Source organism: Lithobates pipiens, unplaced genomic scaffold, assembly GCF_037356315.1.
Source record: "Lithobates pipiens isolate NorthernLeopardFrog02 unplaced genomic scaffold, aLitPip1_a1.2 Scaffold_22, whole genome shotgun sequence".
NCBI classification, from domain to species: domain Eukaryota; kingdom Metazoa; phylum Chordata; class Amphibia; order Anura; family Ranidae; genus Lithobates; species Lithobates pipiens.
In genome coordinates, this window is record NW_027507784.1 from 350,102,987 (window position 1) to 350,130,960 (window position 27,974).

Below are 27,974 nucleotides of genomic sequence, written 5' to 3' on the forward strand. Positions count from 1 at the left end.
CAGTGTGCTCCACCCCTCTCTACCAATCCCTCCACTGGTCTCCATTCAGTGTCCTCCACCCCTCTCTACCAATCCCACCACTGGTCTCCATTCAGTGTCCTCCACACCTCTCTGCCAATCCCTCCACTGGCCTCCATTCAGTGTCCTCCACCCCTCTCTACCAATCCCACCACTGGTCTCCATTCAGTGTCCTCCACACCTCTCTACCAATCCCTCCACTGGCCTCCATTCAGTGTCCTCCACCCCCTCTACCAATCCCTCCACTGACCTCCATTCAGTGTCCTCCACCCCTCTCTACCAATCCCTCCACTGACCTCCATTCAGTGTCCTCCACCCCCTCTACCAATCCATCCACTGACCTCCATTCAGTGTCCTCCACCCCCTCTACCAATCCCTCCACTGACCTCCATTCAGTGTCCTCCACCCCTCTCTACCAATCCCTCCACTGACCTCCATTCAGTGTCCTCCACCCCCTCTACCAATCCCTCCACTGACCTCCATTCAGTGTCCTCCACCCCCTCTACCAATCCATCCACTGGCCTCCATTCAGTGTCCTCCACCCCTCCCTACCAATCCCTCCACTGACCTCCATTCAGTGTCCTCCACCCCTCTCTACCAATCCCTCCACTGACCTCCATTCAGTGTCCTCCACCCCTCTCTACCAATCCCTCCACTGGTCTCCATTCAGTGTCCTCCACCCCTCTCTACCAATCCCTCCACTGACCTCCATTCAGTGTCCTCCACCCCTCTCTACCAATCCCTCCACTGACCTCCATTCAGTGTCCTCCACCCCTCTCTACCAATCCCTCCACTGACCTCCATTCAGTGTCCTCCACCCCTCTCTACCAATCCCTCTACTGACCTCCATTCAGTGTCCTCCACCCCTCTCTACCAATCCCTCCACTGGCCTCCATTCAGTGTCCTCCACCCCTCTCTGCCAATCCATCCACTGACCTCCATTCAGTGTCCTCCACCCCTCTCTACCAATCCCTCCACTGGCCTCCATTCAGTGTCCTCCACCCCTCTCTACCAATCCCTCCACTGGCCTCCATTCAGTGTCCTCCACCCCTCTCTACCAATCCCTCCACTGGCCTCCATTCAGTGTCCTCCACCCCTCTCTACCAATCCCTCCACCAACCTCCATTCAGTGTCCTCCACCCCTCTCTACCAATCCATCCACTGACCTCCATTCAGTGTCCTCCACCCCTCTCTACCAATCCCTCCACTGACCTCCATTCAGTGTCCTCCACCCCTCTCTGCCAATCCATCCACTGACCTCCATTCAGTGTCCTCCACCCCTCTCTACCAATCCCTCCACTGACCTCCATTCAGTGTCCTCCACCCCTCTCTACCAATCCCTCCACTGGTCTCCATTCAGTGTCCTCCACCCCTCTCTACCAATCCCTCCACTGGCCTCCATTCAGTGTCCTCCACCCCCTCTACCAATCCCTCCACTGGTCTCCATTCAGTGTCCTCCACCCCTCTCTACCAATCGCTCCACTGACCTCCATTCAGTGTCCTTCACCCCTCTCTACCAATCCCTCCACTGACCTCCATTCAGTGTCCTCCACCCCTCTCTACCAATCCCTCCACTGACCTCCATTCAGTGTGCTCCACCCCTCTCTACCAATCCCTCCACTGGTCTCCATTCAGTGTCCTCCACCCCTCTCTACCAATCCCTCCACTGACCTCCATTCAGTGTCCTCCACCCCTCTCTACCAATCCCTCCACTGGCCTCCATTCAGTGTGCTCCACCCCTCTCTACCAATCCCTCCACTGGTCTCCATTCAGTGTCCTCCACCCCTCTCTACCAATCCCTCCACTCACCTCCATTCAGTGTCCTCCACCCCTCTCTACCAATCCCTCCACTGGCCTCCATTCAGTGTGCTCCACCCCTCTCTACCAATCCCTCCACTGGTCTCCATTCAGTGTCCTCCACCCCTCTCTACCAATCCCACCACTGGTCTCCATTCAGTGTCCTCCACACCTCTCTGCCAATCCCTCCACTGGCCTCCATTCAGTGTCCTCCACCCCTCTCTACCAATCCCACCACTGGTCTCCATTCAGTGTCCTCCACACCTCTCTACCAATCCCTCCACTGGCCTCCATTCAGTGTCCTCCACCCCCTCTACCAATCCCTCCACTGACCTCCATTCAGTGTCCTCCACCCCTCTCTACCAATCCCTCCACTGACCTCCATTCAGTGTCCTCCACCCCCTCTACCAATCCATCCACTGACCTTCATTCAGTGTCCTCCACCCCTCCCTGCCAATCCCTCCACTGACCTCCATTCAGTGTGCTCCACCCCTCTCTACCAATCCCTCCACTGGTCTCCATTCAGTGTCCTCCACCCCTCTCTACCAATCCCTCCACTGACCTCCATTCAGTGTCCTCCACCCCTCTCTACCAATCCCTCCACTGCCTCCATTCAGTGTCCTCTACCCCTCTCTACCAATCCCTCCACTGGCCTCCATTCAGTGTCCTCCACCCCTCTCTACCAATCCCTCCACTGGTCTCCATTCAGTGTCCTCCACCCCTCTCTATCAATCCCTCCACTGACCTCCATTCAGTGTCCTCCACCCCTCTCTACCAATCCCTCCACTGACCTCCATTCAGTGTCCTCCACCCCTCTCTACCAATCGCTCCACTGGTCTCCATTCAGTGTCCTCCACCCCTCTCTACCAATCCCTCCACTGGTCTCCATTCAGTGTCCTCCACCCCTCTCTATCAATCCCTCCACTGACCTCCATTCAGTGTCCTCCACCCCTCTCTACCAATCCCTCCACTGCCCTCCATTCAGTGTCCTCCACCCCTCTCTACCAATCTCTCCACTGACCTCCATTCAGTGTCCTCCACCCCTCTCTACCAATCTCTCCACTGACCTCCATTCAGTGTCCTCCACCCCTCTCTACCAATCCCTCCACTGACCTCCATTCAGTGTCCTCCACCCCTCTCTACCAATCCCTCCACTGACCTCCATTCAGTGTCCTCCACCCCTCTCTACCAATCCCTCCATTCAGTGTCCTCCACCCCTCTCTACCAATCGCTCCACTGACCTCCATTCAGTGTCCTCCACCCCTCTCTACCAATCCCTCCACTGGTCTCCATTCAGTGTCCTCCACCCCTCTCTACCAATCCCTCCACTGACCTCCATTCAGTGTCCTCCACCCCTCTCTACCAATCCCTCCACTGACCTCCATTCAGTGTCCTCCACCCCTCTCTACCAATCCCTCCACTGGCCTCCATTCAGTGTCCTCCACCCCTCTCTACCAATCCCTCCACTGGTCTCCATTCAGTGTCCTCCACCCCTCTCTACCAATCCCTCCACTGACCTCCATTCAGTGTCCTCCACCCCTCTCTACCAATCCCTCCACTGACCTCCATTCAGTGTCCTCCACCCCTCTCTACCAATCCCTCCACTGGTCTCCATTCAGTGTCCTCCACCCCTCTCTACCAATCCCTCCACTGCCCTCCATTCAGTGTCCTCCACCCCTCTCTATCAATCCCTCCACTGACCTCCATTCAGTGTCCTCCACCCCTCTCTACCAATCCCTCCACTGACCTCCATTCAGTGTCCTCCACCCCTCTCTACCAATCTCTCCACTGGTCTCCATTCAGTGTCCTCCACCCCTCTCTACCAATCCCTCCACTGGTCTCCATTCAGTGTCCTCCATCCCTCTCTACCAATCCCTCCACTGATCTCCATTCAGTGTCCTCCACCCCTCTCTACCAATCCCTCCACTGACCTCCATTCAGTGTCCTCCACCCCTCTCTACCAATCCCTCCACTGACCTCCATTCAGTGTCCTCCACCCCTCTCTACCAATCCCTCCACTGCCTCCATTCAGTGTCCTCTACCCCTCTCTACTAATCCCTCCACTGACCTCTATTCAGTGTCCTCCACCCCTCTCTACCAATCCCTCCACTGACCTCTATTCAGTGTCCTCCACCCCTCTCTACCAATCTCTCCACTGACCTCCATTCAGTGTCCTCCACCCCTCGCTACCAATCCCTCCACTGGTCTCCATTCAGTGTCCTCCACCCCTCTCTACCAATCCCTCCACTGACCTCCATTCAGTGTCCTCCACCCCTCTCTACCAATCCCTCCACTGCCTCCATTCAGTGTCCTCTACCCCTCTCTACCAATCCCTCCACTGGCCTCCATTCAGTGTCCTCCACCCCTCTCTACCAATCCCTCCACTGGTCTCCATTCAGTGTCCTCCACCCCTCTCTATCAATCCCTCCACTGACCTCCATTCAGTGTCCTCCACCCCTCTCTACCAATCCCTCCACTGCCCTCCATTCAGTGTCCTCCACCCCTCTCTACCAATCTCTCCACTGACCTCCATTCAGTGTCCTCCACCCCTCTCTACCAATCCCTCCACTGACCTCCATTCAGTGTCCTCCACCCCTCTCTACCAATCCCTCCACTGACCTCCATTCAGTGTCCTCCACCTCTCTCTACCAATCCCTCCACTGACCTCCATTCAGTGTCCTCCACCCCTCTCTACCAATCCCTCCACTGGTCTCCATTCAGTGTCCTCCACCCCTCTCTACCAATCCCTCCACTGCCCTCCATTCAGTGTCCTCCACCCCTCTCTACCAATCTCTCCACTGACCTCCATTCAGTGTCCTCCACCCCTCTCTACCAATCCCTCCACTGACCTCCATTCAGTGTCCTCCACCCCTCTCTACCAATCCCTCCACTGCCCTCCATTCAGTGTCCTCCACCCCTCTCTATCAATCCCTCCACTGACCTCCATTCAGTGTCCTCCACCCCTCTCTACCAATCCCTCCACTGATCTCCATTCAGTGTCCTCCACCCTTCTCTACCAATCCCTCCACTGACCTCCATTCAGTGTCCTCCACCCCTCTCTACCAATCCCTCCACTGGTCTCCATTCAGTGTCCTCCACCCCTCTCTACCAATCCCTCCACTGACCTCCATTCAGTGTCCTCCACCTCTCTCTACCAATCCCTCCACTGACCTCCATTCAGTGTCCTCCACCCCTCTCTACCAATCCCTCCACTGGTCTCTATTCAGTGTCCTCCACCCCTCTCTATCAATCCCTCCACTGACCTCCATTCAGTGTCCTCCACCCCTCTCTACCAATCCCTCCACTGACCTCCATTCAGTGTCCTCCACCCCTCTCTACCAATCCCTCCACTGACCTCCATTCAGTGTCCTCCACCCCTCTCTACCAATCCCTCCACTGGTCTCCATTCATTGTCCTCCACCCCTCTCTACCAATCCCTCCACTGACCTCCATTCAGTGTCCTCCACCCCTCTCTGCCAATCCATCCACTGACCTCCATTCAGTGTCCTCCACCCCTCTCTGCCAATCCCTCCACTGACCTCCATTCAGTGTGCTCCACCCCTCTCTACCAATCCCTCCACTGGTCTCCATTCAGTGTCCTCCACCCCTCTCTACCAATCCCTCCACTGGCCTCCATTCAGTGTCCTCCACCCCCTCTACCAATCCCTCCACTGACCTCCATTCAGTGTCCTCCACCCCTCTCTACCAATCCCTCCATTGGCCTCCATTCAGTGTCCTCCACCCCCTCTACCAATCCATCCACTGACCTTCATTCAGTGTCCTCCACCCCTCTCTACCAATCTCTCCACTGGTCTCCATTCAGTGTCCTCCACCCCTCTCTACCAATCCCTCCACTGACCTTCATTCAGTGTCCTCCACCCCTCTCTACCAATCCCTCCACTGACCTCCATTCAGTGTCCTCCACCCCTCTCTACTAATCCCTCCACTGGTCTCCATTCAGTGTCCTCCACCCCTCTCTACCAATCCCTCCACTGGCCTCCATTCAGTGTCCTCTACCCCTCTCTACCAATCCCTCCACTGACCTCCATTCAGTGTCCTCCACCCCTCTCTACCAATCCCTCCACTGGCCTCCATTCAGTGTCCTCCACCCCTCTCTACCAATCCCTCCACTGGCCTCCATTCAGTGTCTTCCACCCCTCTCTGCCAATCCCTCCACTGACCTCCATTCAGTGTCCTCCACCCCTCTGTACCAATCTCTCCACTGACCTCCATTCAGTGTCCTCCACCCCTCTCTACCAATCCCTCCACTGACCTCCATTCAGTGTCCTCCACCCCTCTCTACCAATTCCTCCACTGACCTCCATTCAGTGTCCTCCACCCCTCTCTACCAATCCCTCCACTGGTCTCCATTCAGTGTCCTCCACACCTCTCTACCAATCCCTCCACTGGTCTCCATTCAGTGTCCTCCACCCCTCTCTACCAATCCCTCCACTGGTCTCCATTCAGTGTCCTCCACCCTTCTCTACCAATCCCTCTACTGCTCTCTATTCAGTGTCCTCCACCCCTCTCTACCAATCTCTCCACTGACCTCCATTCAGTGTCCTCCACCCCTCTCTACCAATCCCTCCACTGACCTCCATTCAGTGTCCTCCACCCCTCTCTACCAATTCCTCCACTGACCTCCATTCAGTGTCCTCCACCCCTCTCTACCAATCCCTCCACTGGTCTCCATTCAGTGTCCTCCACACCTCTCTACCAATCCCTCCACTGGTCTCCATTCAGTGTCCTCCACCCCTCTCTACCAATCCCTCCACTGGTCTCCATTCAGTGTCCTCCACCCCTCTCTACCAATCCCTCCACTGACCTCCATTCAGTGTCCTCCACCCCTCTCTACAAATCCCTCCACTGGTCTCAATTCAGTGTCCTCCACCCCTCTCTACCAATCCCTCCACTGACCTCCATTCAGTGTCCTCCACCCCTCTCTACCAATCCCTCCACTGGTCTCCATTCAGTGTCCTCCACCCCTCTCTACCAATCCCTCCACTGGCCTCCATTCAGTGTCCTTTGTGATTGGTGGATTGTGATATCTGGATGGCGATCTCCCCCACAGTGGTGCTCAGACACGTATAAGAAAACATAATTTAATATCGATGTATTCATATATACAAGTGAGAAATTTACATTGGAAATAGAGGGGGTCGGATCAGATCGTTTGTATTTTAAGACAAATAAAACATTTCTCTTGTAAAATGAGAATCCGCAATCACGATCGTAACGGATCATTCAGTTCTCAGTGGAGCTTCCAGTACAGCTTGAAAAATAGAATTCTCCCCCCGGAGCCAGAAGGACGTTCTTTGTTCTGTAGACATAGAAATGTTTTGACATTGCAAAAATTCACTTCCAAAAAGTGCTTCTCCGGAGATCGGGCATCGTGTGCCATGTGACTCCACCCACAACCCTCTGCCAGGAGAAAATCCACCATCCAGGAAATTGCACTTGTTCAGGAAAAGTTGTTGGGATGGGGTGAGAGCTTTGGATGAGATCTGCTCTTGAAATGAAAGGTTAGTACAACATCTTGGAGGAGGAACAAAATAAAACATGCACTACACTAATCGTATCCAAAACTGCCAATCCGGAATCGGAAATCCTTCGGAGGACATCTGCAGGTTGGGATTTCCAGTGTGCTGATGTCAGACAGTCCCCACCCCCGAGGGCCTCTGATGTCAGACAGTCCCCACCCCCGAGGGTCTCTGATGTCAGACAGTTCCTGCCCCTGAGGGCTGCTGAGGATATAGAAAATGTCTCATCTGCCCTTCATTCATCTTCTTCCACTTCCTGCAGTACGGCCTGCACATCCACCTGGGAACATTCACCAAAGAATCGCAGCAGTGTGCTGTAAAGGTGGAAGCGGCTCTTCTCTGATGAAATCATGTGACCTTCATCCGGATAGATCTAGAGGAAGAGAAAACAGATGTGAGGAAACTTCTGGAAACATTTTGCCACCTCCTAATGACCCCAGGCTTAGGGGTACAGGCAGTACTCCTGTACTGGGCACAGGCCCCACTGGGTGTATTGAGGGGCCTGGGCCTAATAAGGGCTGCTTGGAGGTGGCCCCAGTGCAGTGTCATCTCAGTGAAGTGCAAGAGAACCGTGCAATGTCAGTCTAGGGCTCTCCTCTGCCAACTACCTCCTCCCTAGGACATATATCTGCCTCCACCCACAGCGATGGAGAGGGAGGGGCGAGCTGTGATGAGGGAGAGGGAGGACCGCGCTGTGATGGTGGAGAGGGAGGACCGCGCTGTGATGATGGAGAGGGAGGGCCATGCTGCGATGATGGAGAGGGAGGACGGCGCTGCGATGATGGAGAGGGAGGACCGCTCTGTGATGACGGAGAGGGAGGACGGCGCTGTGATGATGGAGAGGGAGGACTGCGCTGTGATGGTGGAGAGGGAGGACCGCGCTGTGATGGAGAGGGAGGACCTCGCTGTGATGATGGAGAGGGAGGACCGCGCTGTGATGACGGAGAGGGAGGACAGCGCTGTGATGATGGAGAGGGAGGACGGCGCTGTGATGATGGAGAGGGAGGACCGCGCTGTGATGATGGAGAGGGAGGACCTCGCTGTGATGGTGGAGAGGGAGGACGGCGCTGTGATGATGGAGAGGGAGGACCGCGCTGTGATGATGGAGAGGGAGGACCGCGCTGTGATGACGGAGAGGGAGGACCGCGCTGTGATGATGGAGAGGGAGGACCGCGCTGTGATGGTGGAGAGGGAGGACCGCGCTGTGATGATGGAGAGGGAGGACCTCGCTGTGATGACGGAGAGGGAGGACCGCGCTGTGATGACGGAGAGGGAGGACCGCGCTGTGATGGTGGAGAGGGAGGACCGCGCTGTGATGGTGGAGAGGGAGGACCGCGCTGCGATGATGGAGAGGGAGGACGGCGCTGTGATGATGGAGAGAGAGGACGGCGCTGTGATGATGGAGAGGGAGGACCGCGCTGTGATGACGGAGAGGGAGGACCGCGCTGTGATGATGGAGAGGGAGGACCGCGCTGTGATGATGGAGAGGGAGGACCTCGCTGTGATGATGGAGAGGGAGGACCGCGCTGTGATGATGGAGAGGGAGGACCGCGCTGTGATGGTGGAGAGGGAGGACCGCGCTGTGATGATGGAGAGGGAGGACGGCGCTGTGATGATGGAGAGGGAGGACCTCGCTGTGATGATGGAGAGGGAGGACCGTGCTGTGATGGTGGAGAGGGAGGACCTCGCTGTGATGATGGAGAGGGAGGACCGTGCTGTGATGGTGGAGAGGGAGGACCGCGCTGTGATGACGGAGAGGGAGGACCGCGCTGTGATGATGGAGAGGGAGGACCGCGCTGTGATGATAGAGAGGGAGGACGGCGCTGTGATGATGGAGAGGGAGGACCGTGCTGTGATGGTGGAGAGGGAGGACCGCGCTGTGATGATAGAGAGGGAGGACCGCGCTGTGATGGTGGAGAGGGAGGACCACGCTGTGATGATGGAGAGGGAGGACCGCGCTGTGATGATGGAGAGGGAGGACCTCGCTGTGATGATGGAGAGGGAGGACCGCGCTGTGATGGTGGAGAGGGAGGACGGCGCTGTGATGATGGAGAGGGAGGACCTCGCTGTGATGGTGGAGAGGGAGGACCGCGCTGTGATGATGGAGAGGGAGGACCGCGCTGTGATGATGGAGAGGGAGGACCTCGCTGTGATGATGGAGAGGGAGGACCTCGCTGTGATGATGGAGAGGGAGGACCGCGCTGTGATGATGGAGAGGGAGAACCGCGCTGTGATGGTGGAGAGGGAGGACCGCGCTGTGATGATAGAGAGGGAGGACCGCGCTGTGATGATAGAGAGGGAGGACCGCGCTGTGATGGTGGAGAGGGAGGACCGCGCTGTGATGATAGAGAGGGAGGACCGCGCTGTGATGATGGAGAGGGAGGACCGCGCTGTGATGATGGAGAGGGAGGACCGCGCTGTGATGATGGAGAGGGAGGACCGCGCTGTGATGATGGAGAGGGAGGACCGCGCTGTGATGATGGAGAGGGAGGACCGCGCTGTGATGATGGAGAGGGAGGACCGCGCTGTGATGATGGAGAGGGAGGACCGCGCTGTGATGATGGAGAGGGAGGACCGCGCTGTGATGATGGAGAGGGAGGACCGCGCTGTGATGATGGAGAGGGAGGACCGTGCTGTGATGATGGAGAGGGAGGACCTCGCTGTGATGATGGAGAGGGAGGACGGCGCTGTGATGATGGAGAGGGAGGACCGCACTGTGATGACAGAGAGGGAGGACGGCGCTGTGATGATGGAGAGGGAGGACCGTGCTGTGATGATGGAGAGGGAGGACCGCGCTGTGATGATGGAGAGGGAGGACCTCGCTGTGATGACGGAGAGGGAGGACCGCGCTGTGATGGTGGAGAGGGAGGACCGTGCTGTGATGATGGAGAGGGAGGACCGCGCTGTGATGATGGAGAGGGAGGACCGCGCTGTGATGATGGAGAGGGAGGACCGTGCTGTGATGATGGAGAGGGAGGACCGTGCTGTGATGATGGAGAGGGAGGACCGCGCTGTGATGACGGAGAGGGAGGACCTCGCTGTGATGATGGAGAGGGAGGACCGCGCTGTGATGATGGAGAGGGAGGACCGTGCTGTGATGATGGAGAGGGAGGACCGTGCTGTGATGATAGAGAGGGAGGACCGCGCTGTGATGGTGGAGAGGGAGGACCGCGCTGTGATGATGGAGAGGGAGGACCGTGCTGTGATGATGGAGAGGGAGGACCGTGCTGTGATGATAGAGAGGGAGGACCGCGCTGTGATGGTGGAGAGGGAGGACCGCGCTGTGATGACGGAGAGGGAGGACCGCGCTGTGATGACGGAGAGGGAGGACCGCGCTGTGATGATGGAGAGGGAGGACCGCGCTGTGATGATGGAGAGGGAGGACCGTGCTGTGATGATGGAGAGGGAGGACCGTGCTGTGATGATGGAGAGGGAGGACCGCGCTGTGATGACGGAGAGGGAGGACCTCGCTGTGATGATGGAGAGGGAGAACCGCGCTGTGATGGTGGAGAGGGAGGACGGCGCTGTGATGATGGAGAGGGAGGACCGTGCTGTGATGACGGAGAGGGAGGACCTCGCTGTGATGATGGAGAGGGAGGACCGCGCTGTGATGATGGAGAGGGAGGACGGCGCTGTGATGATGGAGAGGGAGAACCGCGCTGTGATGGTGGAGAGGGAGGACGGCGCTGTGATGATGGAGAGGGAGGACCGCGCTGTGATGATGGAGAGGGAGGACCACGCTGTGATGATGGAGAGGGAGGACGGCGCTGTGATGATGGAGAGGGAGAACCGCGCTGTGATGATAGAGAGGGAGGACCGCGCTGTGATGGTGGAGAGGGAGGACCGCGCTGTGATGATGGAGAGGGAGGACCGTCATGTTAAAGTGGTTGTGACTGCAGCTCCCCACCCCCTCCACAATGATACTGGCAGATGATGAAGGATTTTATCTAAATTCTGCACTTTGAACAGCTGTAGAGAAGAGAATATGGCAGATAAACAGGTACAACTTATGTAGGAGGATTTGCTTCATCTCACCTGAGGCTGTTCACTTCATCGGGGATATGGAGAAATGCACAACTACTTTAAGTTTTTTTTCATAACTCTTCTATGGCAGTTGTTTGACTGTATGTTATACAGTATATCTATCTCCCATCTGATCGATGTTTATAAACAATGTTTCTTTGTATCTCTCTATCTCCCGTCTGATCGATGTTTATAAACAATGTTTCTTTGTATCTCTCTCAGCTCTACACTCACCTGCGTCGTGTGGTTCACTCCCGCTTTGATCAGCTGTTTGATTAATTCGGCTGAATGCTGAAAATGGACTTTTGCTGCAGAAAACAGAAACAGAAAATCTTAGAGATGGGATTTCAGGAAAAGGTCACATGATGTACATCCTCATCTGATCCAATCACAGACGAGCTCTGCTGTGGACCCGGCGGAGTCCATCAGTACTGCACTGTGCACACAGTGACCTCCCTGCTGGGGAGGACCATCTGAGACCCGAATAGGATTAGAGGCCACTGCGAGGAGATGGATACCTGTATGGGGGTCACGTTGTATTTCGGTACCTGTATGGGGGTCACGTTGTATTCCGGTACCTGTATGGGGGTCACATTGTATTTCGGTACCTGTATGGGGGTCACGTTGTATTCCGGTACCTGTATGGGGGTCACATTGTATTCCGGTACCTGTATGGGGGTCACATTGTATTCCGGTACCTGTATGGGGGTCACGTTGTATTCCGGTACCTGTATGGGGGTCACATTGTATTCTGGTATCTGTATGGGGGTCACGTTGTATTCCGGTACCTGTATGGGGGTCACATTGTATTCCGGTACCTGTATGGGGGTCACATTGTATTCCGGTACCTGTATGGGGGTCACATTGTATTCCGGTACCTGTATGGGGGTCACGTTGTATTCCGGTACCTGTATGGGGGGGGGTCACGTTGTATTCCGGTACCTGTATGGGGTCACATTGTATTCTGGTATCTGTATGGGGGGGTCACGTTGTACTCCGGTACCTGTATGGGGGTCACGTTGTATTCCGATACCTGTATGGGGGGGTCACGTTGTACTCCGGTACCTGTATGGGGGTCACGTTGTATTCCGGTACCTGTATGGGGGTCACGTTGTATTCCGGTACCTGTATGGGGGTCACATTGTATTCCGGTACCTGTATGGGGGTCACATTGTATTCCGGTACCTGTATGGGGGTCACATTGTATTCCGGTACCTGTATGGGGGTCACGTTGTATTCCGGTACCTGTATGGGGGTCACGTTGTATTCCGGTACCTGTATGGGGGTCACATTGTATTCCGGTACCTGTATGGGGGTCACATTGTATTTCGGTACCTGTATGGGGGTCACATTGTATTCCGGTACCTGTATGGGGGTCACGTTGTATTCCGGTACCTGTATGGGGGTCACGTTGTATTCTGGTACCTGTATGGGGGTCACATTGTATTCTGGTACCTCTATGGGGGTCACATTGTATTCTGGTATCTGTATGGGGGTCACATTATATTCTGGTATCTGTATGGGGGTCACGTTGTATTCCGGTACCTGTATGGGGGTCACATTGTATTCCGGTACCTGTATGGGGGTCACGTTGTATTCCGGTACCTGTATGGGGGTCACGTTGTATTCCGGTACCTGTATGGGGGTCACGTTGTATTCCGGTACCTGTATGGGGGTCACGTTGTATTCCGGTACCTGTATGGGGGTCACGTTGTATTCCGGTACCTGTATGGGGTCACATTGTATTCTGGTATCTGTATGGGGGTCACATTGTATTCCGATACCTGTATGGGGGGGTCACGTTGTACTCCGGTACCTGTATGGGGGTCACGTTGTATTCCGGTACCTGTATGGGGGTCACGTTGTATTCCGGTACCTGTATGGGGGGGGGTCACGTTGTATTCCGGTACCTGTATGGGGTCACATTGTATTCTGGTATCTGTATGGGGGTCACATTGTATTCCGATACCTGTATGGGGGGGTCACGTTGTACTCCGGTACCTGTATGGGGGTCACGTTGTATTCCGGTACCTGTAGGGGGGTCACGTTGTATTCCGGTACCTGTATGGGGTCACATTGTATTCTGGTATCTGTATGGGGGTCACATTGTATTCCGATACCTGTATGGGGGGGTCACGTTGTACTCCGGTACCTGTATGGGGGTCACGTTGTATTCCGGTACCTGTATGGGGTCACATTGTATTCTGGTATCTGTATGGGGGTCACATTGTATTCCGATACCTGTATGGGGGGGTCACGTTGTACTCCGGTACCTGTATGGGGGTCACGTTGTATTCCGGTACCTGTATGGGGGTCACGTTGTATTCCGGTACCTGTATGGGGGGGGGGGTCACGTTGTATTCCGGTACCTGTATGGGGTCACATTGTATTCTGGTATCTGTATGGGGGTCACATTGTATTCCGATACCTGTATGGGGGGGTCACGTTGTACTCCGGTACCTGTATGGGGGTCACGTTGTATTCCGGTACCTGTAGGGGGGTCACGTTGTATTCTGGTTTGTCTCGTACACTGACAGCTGAGCCCCGTCTCTGTCACACTATCTTGCTGGCAGGTTTAGGGTTCAGACTGTCTTATTTTTTGGGGTTCAGACATAGCAGCTGGAGGGTGATTCCATGTCTGGGGGTTCAGTCACGGAGATTGGACAGGTTAGAGAATTTCCCCCAATCAGTATTGTCCCCCGATTGGCAGCCTCATCTTTGCCCCCACTATCCACTATCACCCAGTCACATGACCAACCAATACAGGGGAGGGGGGAATAGATATCGGCCTGCTGTCTTAGACCACAATGCAATATTTGGGGGTGAATTACTAGAGAGGCAGCTGAACCCCAAGATTGGGCTATGTGAGTGTCGGGGGGACTCACCATCCGCCGTGCCGTGGATCAATAAGAGGTTTTTCTCTTTGAAGCCCTGAATGTTGTGCAGCACGCTGGACGCCTGCCGAGAGAAATGTACAACTGAACATGGAGGAGGAGGAGGCAGCGATCATCAGAGGGGCGCACTGCATAAGAGTTGGGGGGGGGGGCCGAGGGCGGCATTATGGAGAGGAGTAAGAGGAGTATGGTGGATGGGAAGTGGAGAACATCCAGGGGTTTTACCTGATAGGTGTTCTCATCTGTGCTCGGCATTCCCAGGTATCGCTCGGAAAACGCAGACGCTGCAGGATGAGAAGGACAGAATGTTACAGGGATGGAGACAATATGGTCTGATCTAGTCACACGTCTTGTGTCCGGGAATTACAGCGGAGAGGACTCCGATAGTGAGGTGTGGACCTTCTGTGTGATTTCTATGTCACCTTCCATACATGTCAGTGGTGGGTGGAAACCATACCCGGTCATAGATATGGCACTGGAGTCACCAGCACGCGGTCCGGTGTGTTTCCGGTCATTGCTCTTCTCTGTCACCTACCATACAACCTCATGTCAGTGATCGGGGCCATCAGAGCTCCACATTTGAAGAGACGTTCGTTGGCCTTTAGGATCATAGACGCTATGTACCCTCCATAGCCCTGCCAAGGTAAATATCACCATTACCACCAATGATACAAACATATCCCTCAGTGTAACATAGAATAAAGCCCCCCCCCCAGATCAATTCACAGAAACCCCCCAGCAGCCCCTTGGTTCAAAGTGCCGGAGAAATCAGAAAATATCCCCATTGTAATAAAGAGGGTAGAAAAAAGTGACTTACCGTAAGACCCTTTTCTTGGAGCGCCCTACAGGACACAGGAGGAGTATTCAGCCACATTGGGTTATACTGACGCCTTCCGGAGATTGGGCACCGGCAAGCGCGAGCCGGACGGCCCACTATAGCCCCTCCCACTCCCAGCATGCCTCAGTTTTGTAGCAAGCAATATAGGGAATGGATCATAAGAAGAACAGGGGAGGGTCCCCATGTTCTCCAAGAAAAGGATTTTATGGGAAGTCAGAAATCCTATTTTCTTTGCCACACATTACTTTACATAAGAAAGGTCCGGATTCTTTCCTGAATGTACAGAATATAACGGGGTGACATTTCTAGGGAAAGGTGATCCGGGCAATATCCGATCGCCTCTCGGAGGGGGGGGGGATCAGGAAGGAATCATTTCCCTGATGGAGGAAATTGGATGATGGCTCTGCTGGGTTTTCACCTTCCTCTGGATGAACTGTGGAGAATTGTGTATATGGAATTATAGGATATATTGTTTTTTATTATTGGTTGAACTGGATGGACTTGTGTCTTTTTTCAGCCCGATTAACTGTGTAACTGTTACAGGACGCAGGATGGGGGTCCAGCTGCTGATGATTGGGACGTCCAAAAATGGTCCAACTGAGAGGTGGGGAGAAGAGCAAATGAACAGCTAACAAGCCCATGAAAACCAACAGGGTAACAGACGGGGCTTAAAGCGGAGCTCCACCCTAAAGTGGACCTTCCGCTCATCGGAACCCTCCCCCCCTCCGGCGCCACAATTGGCACCTTTCAGGGGGGTGCAGGTACCTGTACAGTACAGGTATCTGCACCCAGTTCCTGGATAGCTCTCTGCGGAAAGGGGCGTAGATTACGCCCCTTTCCGAAGGTCCCCCGCTGCCTGCTGGGAAACACACAGATCCCAGAGACAGCGGGGTCCATCCTTATTGCACATCGCGACTCGCGCATGCGCAGTAGGGAACCGGGAAATGAAGCCGAAAGGCTCCACTTCCTGATTCCCATACCCAAGATGGCGGCGGCGCTGGGCGGGTAAGTGTCATTATTTTAAAAGTCAGCAGCTGCAGTATTTGTAGCTGCTGGCTTTTTAAAAAAAAAAAAAAAACGTGGACTCCCAGCGGACTCCCGCTTTAATACAACCTACAGAGCCGCCTGAAGAACCTCCTAACCAAAGCTGGCATCAAATGAGGCCTGAAGGTCCAACTGGTAAAACCCAATGGAAGTGTGAACAGGATCGGCCTTAAGCCGCGTACACACGATTGGAATTCTCGTCGGAAAAAGCTCTGATGGTTTTCACGTCGGAATTCGGCTCAATCTGTCTTGCCTCCACGCGGTCACACCAAATTCCGACTGCCAAGAAAGCGGTGACCTACAACGGGACTAGAAAAAGTTCAGTACCCAGTAGCCAATAGCTTCCGTCTCGTAGTTGAATCTGAGAATTTTTGTGCGTCGGAATTGCATACACACGATCGCAATTTCCGATAGCATGTTCTCAATTTTCCTGATGGAAAAACTTTCTATCAAATATTTCCTGGCGGGAATTCGGCCAGTTAAATTCCGATTGGAGCGCACACACGGTCACATTTTCCGATGAAAAAGCTCTCATCGGTCTTTTGCTGGCCGGAAATTCCGATCGTGTGTACGCGACATTACACATCTGACATACATTGGGGGAGATTTACTAAAAGCAAACAGACTGTGCACTTTGCAAGTGCCGTTGCTCCAGAGCTTAGTAGATGAGGCAATGCTACAAAAATCAGCCAATCGAATGCAAGGACAATTAAAAAAATCTTAATTTTTTGGCTTGCAGATGATTGGATGATGGAAGTCAGCAGAGCTCCCCCTTATTTACTAAGCTCTGGGGCAGGTGCACTTGCAGAGTGCACCATCTTATTGCCTGTAGTAAATCCACCCCAAAATGTCCGATGCTGAAAGGCCCAAGAGGCTCCAACTGACTGACAGGAAAAGGAGGAACCAGAGAGTCCGACTGTCATATGGAAGACGGACCTGACAATGACCTCATCCAGACAATGGAGGGAGATCTCCAGAGGAGGGCGGTGTGGTAAACTCCTGATTATGGTGAAAGAGAGAAACCACTTTGGAAAAGAAAGAGGCAACGGGTCTCAGTACAACCTAACTTTGTGTAGCACCCAGGGCCAGGACAAGGGGTGGGTACGAGGGGCGGGTGCCCTGGGCCAAATGGGTTAATGTTGGGATGGGGGGGGGGGCGCCTTCTTTCTGTTACAAGGCTTACAGGGGGAGTGATTTTGACAGGCGAATGACTGCTCGGCGTAGGATCCTCTAAGCTTGCACATCATAATTGGGGGGGGCGCAGTTTGCCATCTTTGCCCTGGGCACTGGATGATCTTGTCCCAGCACTGGTAGCACCAGAAAAGTTTCTTTACAGTTAAAACGTTAGTAAACAGTAGCAAAAACAATAAATAAATAAAATTGGCCCCCGGGCAGTTTAAAGTGGTTGTAAACCCCGTTCATGAAATCTGACCTGGGCATATCTGTAGTGTTTACTTATCTTTCTCCAAAGCTCTAAGTGCCGTGTCTTTCTGCTGCTCCATTCCTCTGTTATCAGTACGAGTCACTTCTATCAAGTTCTCAGACACATGAGATAACATAATATTGGCGAGTTTGGGAACATGGAGGTAGTAAAATGTAATTCCAGCTTGCAGCCTCTAAGATACCACATTCTGGACCCAAATCTCAGAAATTTCCCATGATCAGATGGTGGCAAAGGCCAGAAGATGCCCCCTGACTTTTATAATAGGGGGGGCAACCTCACAAAGAGTAGGACTTGTTTGAGGAGACAATGAGCTCAGATACCCAGGATGTACAGTGGAGGAGACCAATGTGGCCTCTCCATTCTGAGTCAACTGACATGGCTGAGATTTCCCCCATAAACTCAGACAACCCCCCCCCCCCCCCCATCACCATTATTCTAATTCTTATAGATTGGGCGTTACCTTCCCGAATATGCTGAGTCTGTTGGGGTCGATGTACGGCTCCCGTAACGCCCACCTGCCAGATGACAAAAAAATTATTATTATAAATATCAGGGGGAATAATCCTGCTATTACACTGAGTAGGGGAACAGTTCAGGTGTAACACACAGATGCAGGAAATGGGGGACAGATTTAAGTGTTGCACATGTATATATGAGATAACATGACACCTGACAGATAATAGTCTAATCTCTATACATTGAATATTCAGCCACACAAACCTCATTCTCTCCAATAAAAATCCTAAACAGAATTTATTACCAGCAGGGGTGCTGGGAAAGACTTATACAGAGCCTGGACCCCATGCAGGAGCAGAGCCTGGACCCCATGCAGGAGCAGAGCCTGGACCCCATGCAGGAGCCGAGCCTGGACCCCATGCAGGAGCCGAGCCTGGACCCCATGCAGGAGCAGAGCCTGGACCCCATGCAGGAGCAGAGCCTGGAACCCATGCAGGAGCAGAGCCTGGGCCCCATGCAGGAGCAGAGCCTGGACCCCATGCAGGAGCCGAGCCTGGACCCCATGCAGGAGCCGAGCCTGGACCCCATGCAGGAGCAGAGCCTGGACCCCATGCAGGAGCAGAGCCTGGACCCCATGCAGGAGCAGAGCCTGGACCCCATGCAGGAGCAGAGCCTGGACCCCATGCAGGAGCAGAGCCTGGACCCCATGCAGGAGCAGAGCCTGGACCCCATGCAGGAGCAGAGCCTGGACTCCATGCAGGATCAGCGCCTGGACCGCATGCAGGAGCAGCGCCTGGACCGCATGCAGGAGCAGCGCCTGGACCCCATGCAGGAGCAGAGCCTGGACCGCATGCAGGAGCAGAGCCTGGACCGCATGCAGGAGCAGAGCCTGGACCCCATGCAGGAGCAGCGCCTGGACCGCATGCAGGAGCAGAGCCTGGACCCCATGCAGGAGCAGAGCCTGGACCCCATGCAGGAGCAGAGCCTGGACCCCATGCAGGAGCAGAGCCTGGACCCCATGCAGGAGCAGAGCCTGGACCTGCACATCATATTCTAGAGAAGAAGAATGGAGACTTTCTAAATACAGAAGCTGCCACATAAAAAAAAAAACTATCAGGATGGAGTCAGGACTACAGTGTGCCCTCCCTATGTCCTCCCCCATACAGTGCCCACCATCTACAGTGTGCCCTCCCTATGTCCTCCCCCATATAGTACCCACCATCTACAGTGTGCCCTTCCTATGTCCTCCCCCATACAGTGCCCATCATCTACAGTGTACCCTCTCTATGTCCTCCCCCATACAGTGCCCACCATCTACAGTGTGCCCTCCCTATGTCCTCCCCCATACAGTGCCCACCATCTACAGTGTGCCCTCCCTATGTCCTCCCCCATACAGTGACCACCATCTACAGTGTGCCCTTCCTATGTCCTCCCCCATACAGTGCCCACCATCTACAGTGTGCCCTCCCTATGTCCTCCCCCATATAGTACCCACCATCTACAGTGTGCCCTTCCTATGTCCTCCCCCATACAGTGCCCACCATCTACAGTGTGCCCTCCCTATGTCCTCCCCCATACAGCGCCCGTCAGCTACAGTGTGCCCTCCCTATGTCCTCCCCCATACAGTGACCACCATCTACAGTGTGCCCTCCCTATGTCCTCCCCCATACAGTGCCCACCATCTACAGTGTGCCCTCCCTATGTCCTCCCCCATACAGTGCCCACCATCTACAGTGTGCCCTCCCTATGTCCTCCCCCATATAGTACCCACCATCTACAGTGTGCCCTTCCTATGTCCTCCCCCATACAGTGCCCGTCAGCTACAGTGTGCCCTCCCTATGTCCTCCCCCATACAGTGCCTACAGCCTGGCAGTGCCTTCACACAGAGAGCAAAGAGATGTAATAATTCTCACTCTACAGCAGCTATGTGGTCCTTTACTTCCACCGATCCAAGTCCACGGTGCACCTCCTGCAGGATCTTCAGCCCCTGGAACCCGCTCCCTCGCCCATCGAAGCGCCCCACAATCACATTATCCGAGTTTATCAGCACCGAATCCCAATCCACGTGGTACTTGTCTGTAACCAGCTGACTCCCCGGGGACTCATCCCTGGAAGAGAAAATAGGGGGAAAAGTCAACAGGAATGTGTATATGTCATTGTGAGATGACAGAGATCTCCCCATCCACGTACATAGAAATCTCCCCATCCACGTACATAGAAATCTCCCCATCCACGAACATAGAAATCTCCCCATCCACATACACAGAGATCTCCCCATCCACGTACATAGAAATCTCCCCATCCACGTACACAGAGATCTCCCCATCCACGTACATAGAAATCTCCCCATCCACGTACATAGAAATCTCCCCATCCACGTACATAGAAATCTCCCCATCCACGTACACAGAGATCTCCCCATCCACGTACATAGAAATCTCCCCATCCACGTACATAGAAATCTCCCCATCCACGAACATAGAAATCTCCCCATCCACATACACAGAGATCTCCCCATCCACGTACATAGAAATCTCCCCATCCACGTACATAGAAATCTCCCCATCCACGTACATAGAAATCTCCCCATCCACGTACACAGAGATCTCCCCATCCACGTACACAGAGATCTCCCCATCCACGTACACAGAGATCTCCCCATCCACGTACACAGAGATCTCCCCATCCACGTACACAGAGATCTCCCCATCCACGTACACAGAGATCTCCCCATCCACGTACGCAGAGATCTCCCCATCCACGTACACAGAGATCTCCCCATCAACGTACACAGAGATCTCCCCATCCACGTACAAAGAGATCTCCCCATCCACATACACAGAGATCTCCCCATCCACGTACACAGAGATCTCCCCATCCACGTTCATATAGACCTCCCCATCCACGTACACAGAGATCTCCCCATCCACATACACAGAGATCTCCCCATCCACATACACAGAGATCTCCCCATCCACGTACAAAGAGATCTCTCCATCCAAATACATAGGGATCTCCCCATCCACGTACAGAGATCTTCCCATCCATGTACACAGAGATCTCCCCATCCACGTACACAGAGATCTCCCCATCCACGTACACAGAGATCTCCCCATCCACGTACACAGAGATCTCCCCATCCACGTACACAGAGATCTCCCCATCCACATACACAGAGATCTCCCCATCCACATACACAGAGATCTCCCCATCCACGTTCATATGGATCTCCCCATCCACGTACACAGAGATCTCCCCATCCAAATACATAGGGATCTCCCCATCCACGTACAGAGATCTTCCCATCCACGTTCATACAGATCTCCCCATCCACGTTCATATAGTTCTCCACATCCACGTACATAGTGATCTCCCCATCCACGGACACAGAGATCTCCCCATCCACGTACGCAGAGATCTCCCCATCCACGTACACAGAGATCTCCCCATCCACGTACACAGAGATCTCCCCATCCACGTACACAGAGATCTCCCGATCCACGTACAAAGAGATCTCCCCATCCACATACACAGAGATCTCCCCATCCACGTACACAGAGATCTCCCCATCCACGTTCATATAGATCTCCCCATCCACGTACACAGAGATCTCCACATACACAGAGATCTCCCCATCCACGTACAAAGAGATCTCCCCATCCACGTACACAGAGATCTCCCCATCCACGTACACAGAGATCTCCCCATCCACGTTCATATAGATCTCCCCATCCACGTACACAGAGATCTCCCCATCCAAATACATAGGGATCTCCCCATCCACGTACAGAGATCTTCCCATCCATGTACACAGAGATCTCCCCATCCACGTACACAGAGATCTCCCCATCCACGTACACAGAGATCTCCCCATCCACGTACACAGAGATCTCCCCATCCACGTACACAGAGATTTCCCCATCCACGTACACAGAGATCTCCCCATCCACGTACACAGAGATCTCCCCATCCACATACACAGAGATCTCCCCATCCACATACACAGAGATCTCCCCATCCACATACACAGAGATCTCCCCATCCACGTACACAGAGATCTCCCCATCCACGTTCACAGAGATCTCCCCATCCAAATACATAGGGATCTCCCCATCCACGTACAGAGATCTTCCCATCCATGTACACAGAGATCTCCCCATCCACGTACACAGAGATCTCCCCATCCACATACACAGAGATCTCCCCATCCACGTACACAGAGATCTCCCCATCCACGTTCACAGAGATCTCCCCATCCAAATACATAGGGATCTCCCCATCCACGTACAGAGATCTTCCCATCCACGTTCATACAGATCTCCCCATCCACGTTCATATAGTTCTCCACATCCACGTACATAGTGATCTCCCCATCCATGGACACAGAGATCTCCCCATCCACGTACACAGAGATCTCCCCATCCACGTTCACAGAGATCTCCCCATCCAAATACATAGGGATCTCCCCATCCACGTACACAGAGATCTCCCCATCCACGTTCATACAGCTCTCCCCATCCACGTACAGAGATCTTCCCATCCACGTTCATACAGATCTCCCCATCCACGTTCATATAGTTCTCCACATCCACGTACATAGTGATCTCCCCATCCATGGACACAGAGATCTCCCCATCCACGTACACAGAGATCTCCCCATCCACGTACACAGAGATCTCCCCATCCACATACACAGAGATCTCCCCATCCACGTACACAGAGATCTCCTCATCCACGTACACAGAGATCTCCTCATCCACGTACACAGAGATCTCCCCATCCACGTACACAGAGATCTCCCCATCCACTTACAGAGATCTCCCCATCCACGTACACAGAGATCTCCCCATCCACTTACAGAGATCTCCCCATCCACATACATAGAGATCTCCCTATCCACGTTCATACAGATCTCCCCATCCACGTTCATATAGTTCTCCACATCCACATACATAGTGATCTCCCCATCCACGGACAGAGAGATCTCCCCATCCACGTACGCAGAGATCTCCCCATCCACGTTCATATAGTTCTCCACATCCACATACATAGTGATCTCCCCATCCACGGACACAGAGATCTCCCCATCCACGGACACAGAGATCTCCCCATCCACGTTCATATAGATCTCCCCATCCACGTTCATATAGCTCTCCCCATCCAAGTACATAGAGTATGTGGATAGGTCCTCTTGCAGACTGGGTTGGAGAGGGAATATGGTGATCCTCCTGCAGACTGGGTTGGAGAGGGGATATGGTGGTCCTCCTGCAGACTGGGTTGGAGAGGGAATGTACTTTGTGTATACAGGGCTGTAGACTGTGCCGGACGGTCTGGGTGGGCACGGAGTCACCAAGCGTCTAGGTGGTCAGTTCTTTCATTTGTTTATGTTCCCTGTTCCTTAGTTATTCGATTCCTATATACAGTTTGCATTGTTAGGATAACGTGATCAGGCCCTATATTCTGTGTGAGTTTTCAATAAGGAGAGTTCCAGTTTGTACCTGAGCCAGTGACATCTAGTCTTGGGTGCTCAGCTATAAGACTCGGCTCCCGGGTCCAGACAGGAGGAAGCTTTATCTGGGCCAAGGCACCAAGCTGGGTACTAGACGTTCTGTCACATTATGTGGCAAGCAGAGGAATGCCCCCTACCTCTGTATAAGACACAGTGCCCCCTACCTCTGTATAAGACACAGTGCCCCCTACCTCTGTATAACACACAGTGCCCCATACCTCTGTATAATACACAGTGCCCCCTACCTCCGTATAAGACACAGTGCCCCATACCTCTGTATAATACACTGTGGCCCCTACCTCCGTATAAGACACAGTGCCCCATACCTCTGTATAGTACGTAGTACCCCATACCTCTGTATAACACACTGTGCCCCATACCTCTTTATAATACGTAGTGCCCCATACCTCTGTATAATATGTAGTACCCCATACCTCTGTATAATACACTGTGCCCCCTACCTCTGTATAATACACAGTGCCCCCTACCTCTGTATAATACACAGTGCCCCCTACCTCTGTATAATACACTGTGCCCCCTACCTCTGTATAATACACAGTGCCCCCTACCTCTGTATAATACACTGTGCCCCCTACCTCTGTATAATACACTGTGCCCCCTACCTCTGTATAATACACTGTGCCCCCTACCTCTGTATAATACGTAGTGCCCCATACCTCTGTATAATACGCAGTGCCCCATACCTCTGTATAATACGTAGTGCCCCCTACCTCTGTATAATACGTAGTGCCCCATACCTCTGTATAATACGTAGTGCCCCCTACCTCTGTATAATACGTAGTGCCCCATACCTCTGTATAATACGTAGTACCCCATACCTCTGTATAATACACAGTGCCCCATACCTCTGTATAATACGTAGTACCCCATACCTCTGTATAATACACAGTGCCCCCTACCTCTGTATAATACACAGTGCCTCCTACCTCTGTATAATACACAGTGCCCCCTACCTCTGTATAATGCGCAGTGCCCAATATCTCTGTATAATACACAGTGCCCCATACCTCTGTATAATACGCAGTGCCCCATACCTCTGCATAATACACAGTGCTCCCTACCTCTGTATAATACACAGTGCCCCCTACCTCTGTATAATGCGCAGTGCCCAAAATCTCTGTGTAATACACAGTGCTCCCTACCTCTGTATAATACGCAGTGCCCCATACCTCTGTATAATACACAGTGCCCCATACCTCTGTATAATACGCAGTGCCCCATACCTCTGCATAATACACAGTGCTCCCTACCTCTGTATAATACGTAGTGCCCCATACCTCTGTATAATACACAGTGCCCCCTACCTCTGTATAATGCGCAGTGCCCAATATCTCTGTGTAATACACAGTGCCCCCTACCTCTGTATAATACGCAGTGCCCCCTACCTCTGTATAATGCGCAGTGCCCAATATCTCTGTATAATACGCAGTTCCCAATACCTCTGTGTAATACGCAGTGCCCCATACCTCTGTATAATACACAGTGCCTCCTACCTCTGTATAATACACAGTGCCCCATACCTCTGTATAATACACAGTGCCCCATAACTCTGTATAATACGCAGTGCCCCATACCTCTGTATAATACGCAGTGCCCCATACCTCTGTATAATACGCAGTGCCCCATACCTCTGTATAATACGCAGTGCCCCATACCTCTGTATAATACGCAGTGCCCCATACCTCTGTATAATACGCAGTGCCCCATACCTCTGTATAATACGCAGTGCCCCATACCTCTGTATAATACGCAGTGCCCCATACCTCTGTATAATACACAGTGCCCCATACCTCTGTATAATACACAGTGCCCCATACCTCTGTATAATACGCAGCGCCCCATACCTCTGTATAATACACAGTGCCCCATACCTCTGTATAATACACAGTGCCTCCTACCTCTGTATAATACGTAGTGCCCCCTACCTCTGTATAATACGCAGTGCCCCATACCTCTGTATAATACGCAGTGCCCCATACCTCTGTATAATACACAGTGCCCCCTACCTCTGTATAATACACAGTGCCCCCTACCTCTGTATAATACGCAGTGCCCCATACCTCTGTATAATACACAGTGCCCAATACCTCTGTATAATACACAGTGCCTCCTACCTCTGTATAATACACAGTGCCTCCTACCTCTGTATAATACGTAGTGCCCCATACCTCTGTATAATAGACAGTGCCCCATACCTCTGTATAATACGTAGTGCCCCATACCTCTGTATAATACACAGTGCCCCCTACCTCTGTATAATGCGCAGTGCCCAATATCTCTGTATAATACGCAGTGCCCCATACCTCTGCATAATACACAGTGCTCCCTACCTCTGTATAATACGTAGTGCCCCATACCTCTGTATAATACACAGTGCCCCCTACCTCTGTATAATGCGCAGTGCCCAATATCTCTGTGTAATACGCAGTGCCCCCTACCTCTGTATAATACACAGTGCCCCATACCTCTGTATAATACACAGTGCCCCCTACCTCTGTATAATGCGCAGTGCCCAATATCTCTGTGTAATACGCAGTGCCCCCTACCTCTGTATAATACACAGTGCCCCATACCTCTGTATAATACACAGTGCCCCATACCTCTGTATAATACGCAGTGCCCCCTACCTCTGTATAATACGCAGTGCCCCCTACCTCTGTATAATACGCAGTATTTATTTGTATCATTTTCCTTCCACTTCACAATTATGTGACACTTTGTGTTGGTCCATCACAGAAAATCCCAATAAAATACATTTATGGTTTTGGTTGTAACAAAATGTGGGGAATGTCAGGGGGTATGAATACTTTTTCTAGGCACTGTATTATGGAGGGTCTCATAGCTCTGTATACACAGAGAGTCTCATCCCTCTCATATACAATCCACAGAAGATTTTACAATCAGATTGTAAGGTGTATGGCCAGTTTTTCTGCCCCGTCCAATGTCATTCAGCTTTAGATTTTTGCAGCGAGTGTTTTGTGTTCGCCGTCATTTCTAAGGTATCGGAATTTTACTTCCAAACGCAAAGTGATCTGACGCCAGATAACAATCGTACATCGGTCTGTCTGGAGTGTCACAATCTGCACGCCGTTCTCTGCCGTCAAGTGAAACGACAAACCGTCCCACCAGAAGAGCTGAAAATCAGCACGACCGATTGTGAGGGAGGCAGGGGACCCACACACAGCCAATCAGCCCCAAATCCTTCCTGATCCCCATTGGACGAGGTCATAAAACGGTCGGATTGGCTGATTTTCCAGCTCTTCTCGACTCTCTGCTTCCAGATGAATGGAGATTGGGGGTGATGAGGAAACTCACACGATGAGGAGGAGAGGATATTGGTTCTGCTCGGTGAAGTCCCGAGGAAACGACAACCGGAGAGGAAGTTCTACAACAGAGAAGAAGAAGATGGGGGTGAGTGAGTGCCGGGGACACCCCACCCACAGACCCCGCATGCTGAACCCTCACCGTAATCTTCAATAGTTATCGTCTTTATCTCACTGCGGAATATCTGCTTCTGGGAGACGGCTTCCTGCAGAACCGAATTGTTCTCCATGGTGTAAAAATCTGCAGAAGGAAAAAAAAAAACAAAGAATCTGATAAAGAACGCACACCCCTCCCCCAACCCCGCCATGAGGGCTGTGATTGGTCACATTTGGGAATGAGGTTGGGACTGACCTGAGGGATTGCTGGTGCTGTGGACGGTGAACATCGGGACTCCGGGACCTACAAGGCAGGAAAGACGAGTCACAACATGTGGAGGAAAGAAATGGCTGCCAACTCCCTGCAACTAGGAGTGTGAAGAGAGAAGGAAGTGTCAGAATCTCAGGATATCGCCCATATATTGTACAATCGCTTCCTAATACAGAATCTGATCTGCTCGTCGCTGAAAGAGAAAACTGGACACAATGTACACCCGCTAGGGGAAATTTCAGCCAGTTCCCCATGGTTCTCTATAAGGGCTGTTTGCTGAGTCTAGGGGAGGTGGATGGCTCTTCTGGTGGACTTTGTGGCGGATCTTGTGGCCAATCTTTCTGTTGATGGATCTTATGATGGATCTTATGAAGGATATTTTTGTTAATGGATCTTATGATGGATCTTACAGAGCATCTTTCTGTTGATGGATCTTATGATGGATCTTATGGAGGATCTTTTGGAGGATCTGTTTGTTGATGGATCTTATGGAGGATCTTTGGAGGATCTTTCTGTTGATGGATCTTATGATGGATCTTATGGAGGATCCTATGGAGGATCTTTTGGAGGATCTGTTTGTTGATGGATCTTATGGAGGATCTTTCTGTTGATGGATCTTATGATGGATCTTATGGAGGATCCTATGATGGATCTTATGGTTGATCTTTCTGTTAATGGATCTTATGGAGGATCCTATGAT

The 27,974-nt window shown here is 52.7% G+C and overlaps 1 protein-coding gene across 1 annotated transcript in view; it reads right to left on the reverse strand.

The window, feature by feature from the left end:
- Positions 1-6,903: 6,903 nt before the first annotated feature.
- DPP10 (dipeptidyl peptidase like 10) overlaps positions 6,904-27,974 on the reverse strand; it is a 190,050-nt gene continuing 168,979 nt past the window's right edge. Inside the window, exons 17-26 of the mRNA XM_077449772.1 lie at positions 27,260-27,307; positions 27,050-27,148; positions 26,900-26,969; positions 19,968-20,162; positions 18,059-18,113; positions 14,808-14,907; positions 14,498-14,556; positions 14,264-14,336; positions 11,613-11,686; positions 6,904-7,728 (exon numbers count right to left, since the gene is read on the reverse strand). Coding sequence (XP_077305898.1) covers positions 7,591-7,728; positions 11,613-11,686; positions 14,264-14,336; positions 14,498-14,556; positions 14,808-14,907; positions 18,059-18,113; positions 19,968-20,162; positions 26,900-26,969; positions 27,050-27,148; positions 27,260-27,307 — 911 coding nt within the window. The 3' untranslated portion in view covers positions 6,904-7,590. The remainder of the gene's footprint in view (positions 7,729-11,612; positions 11,687-14,263; positions 14,337-14,497; positions 14,557-14,807; positions 14,908-18,058; positions 18,114-19,967; positions 20,163-26,899; positions 26,970-27,049; positions 27,149-27,259; positions 27,308-27,974) is intronic.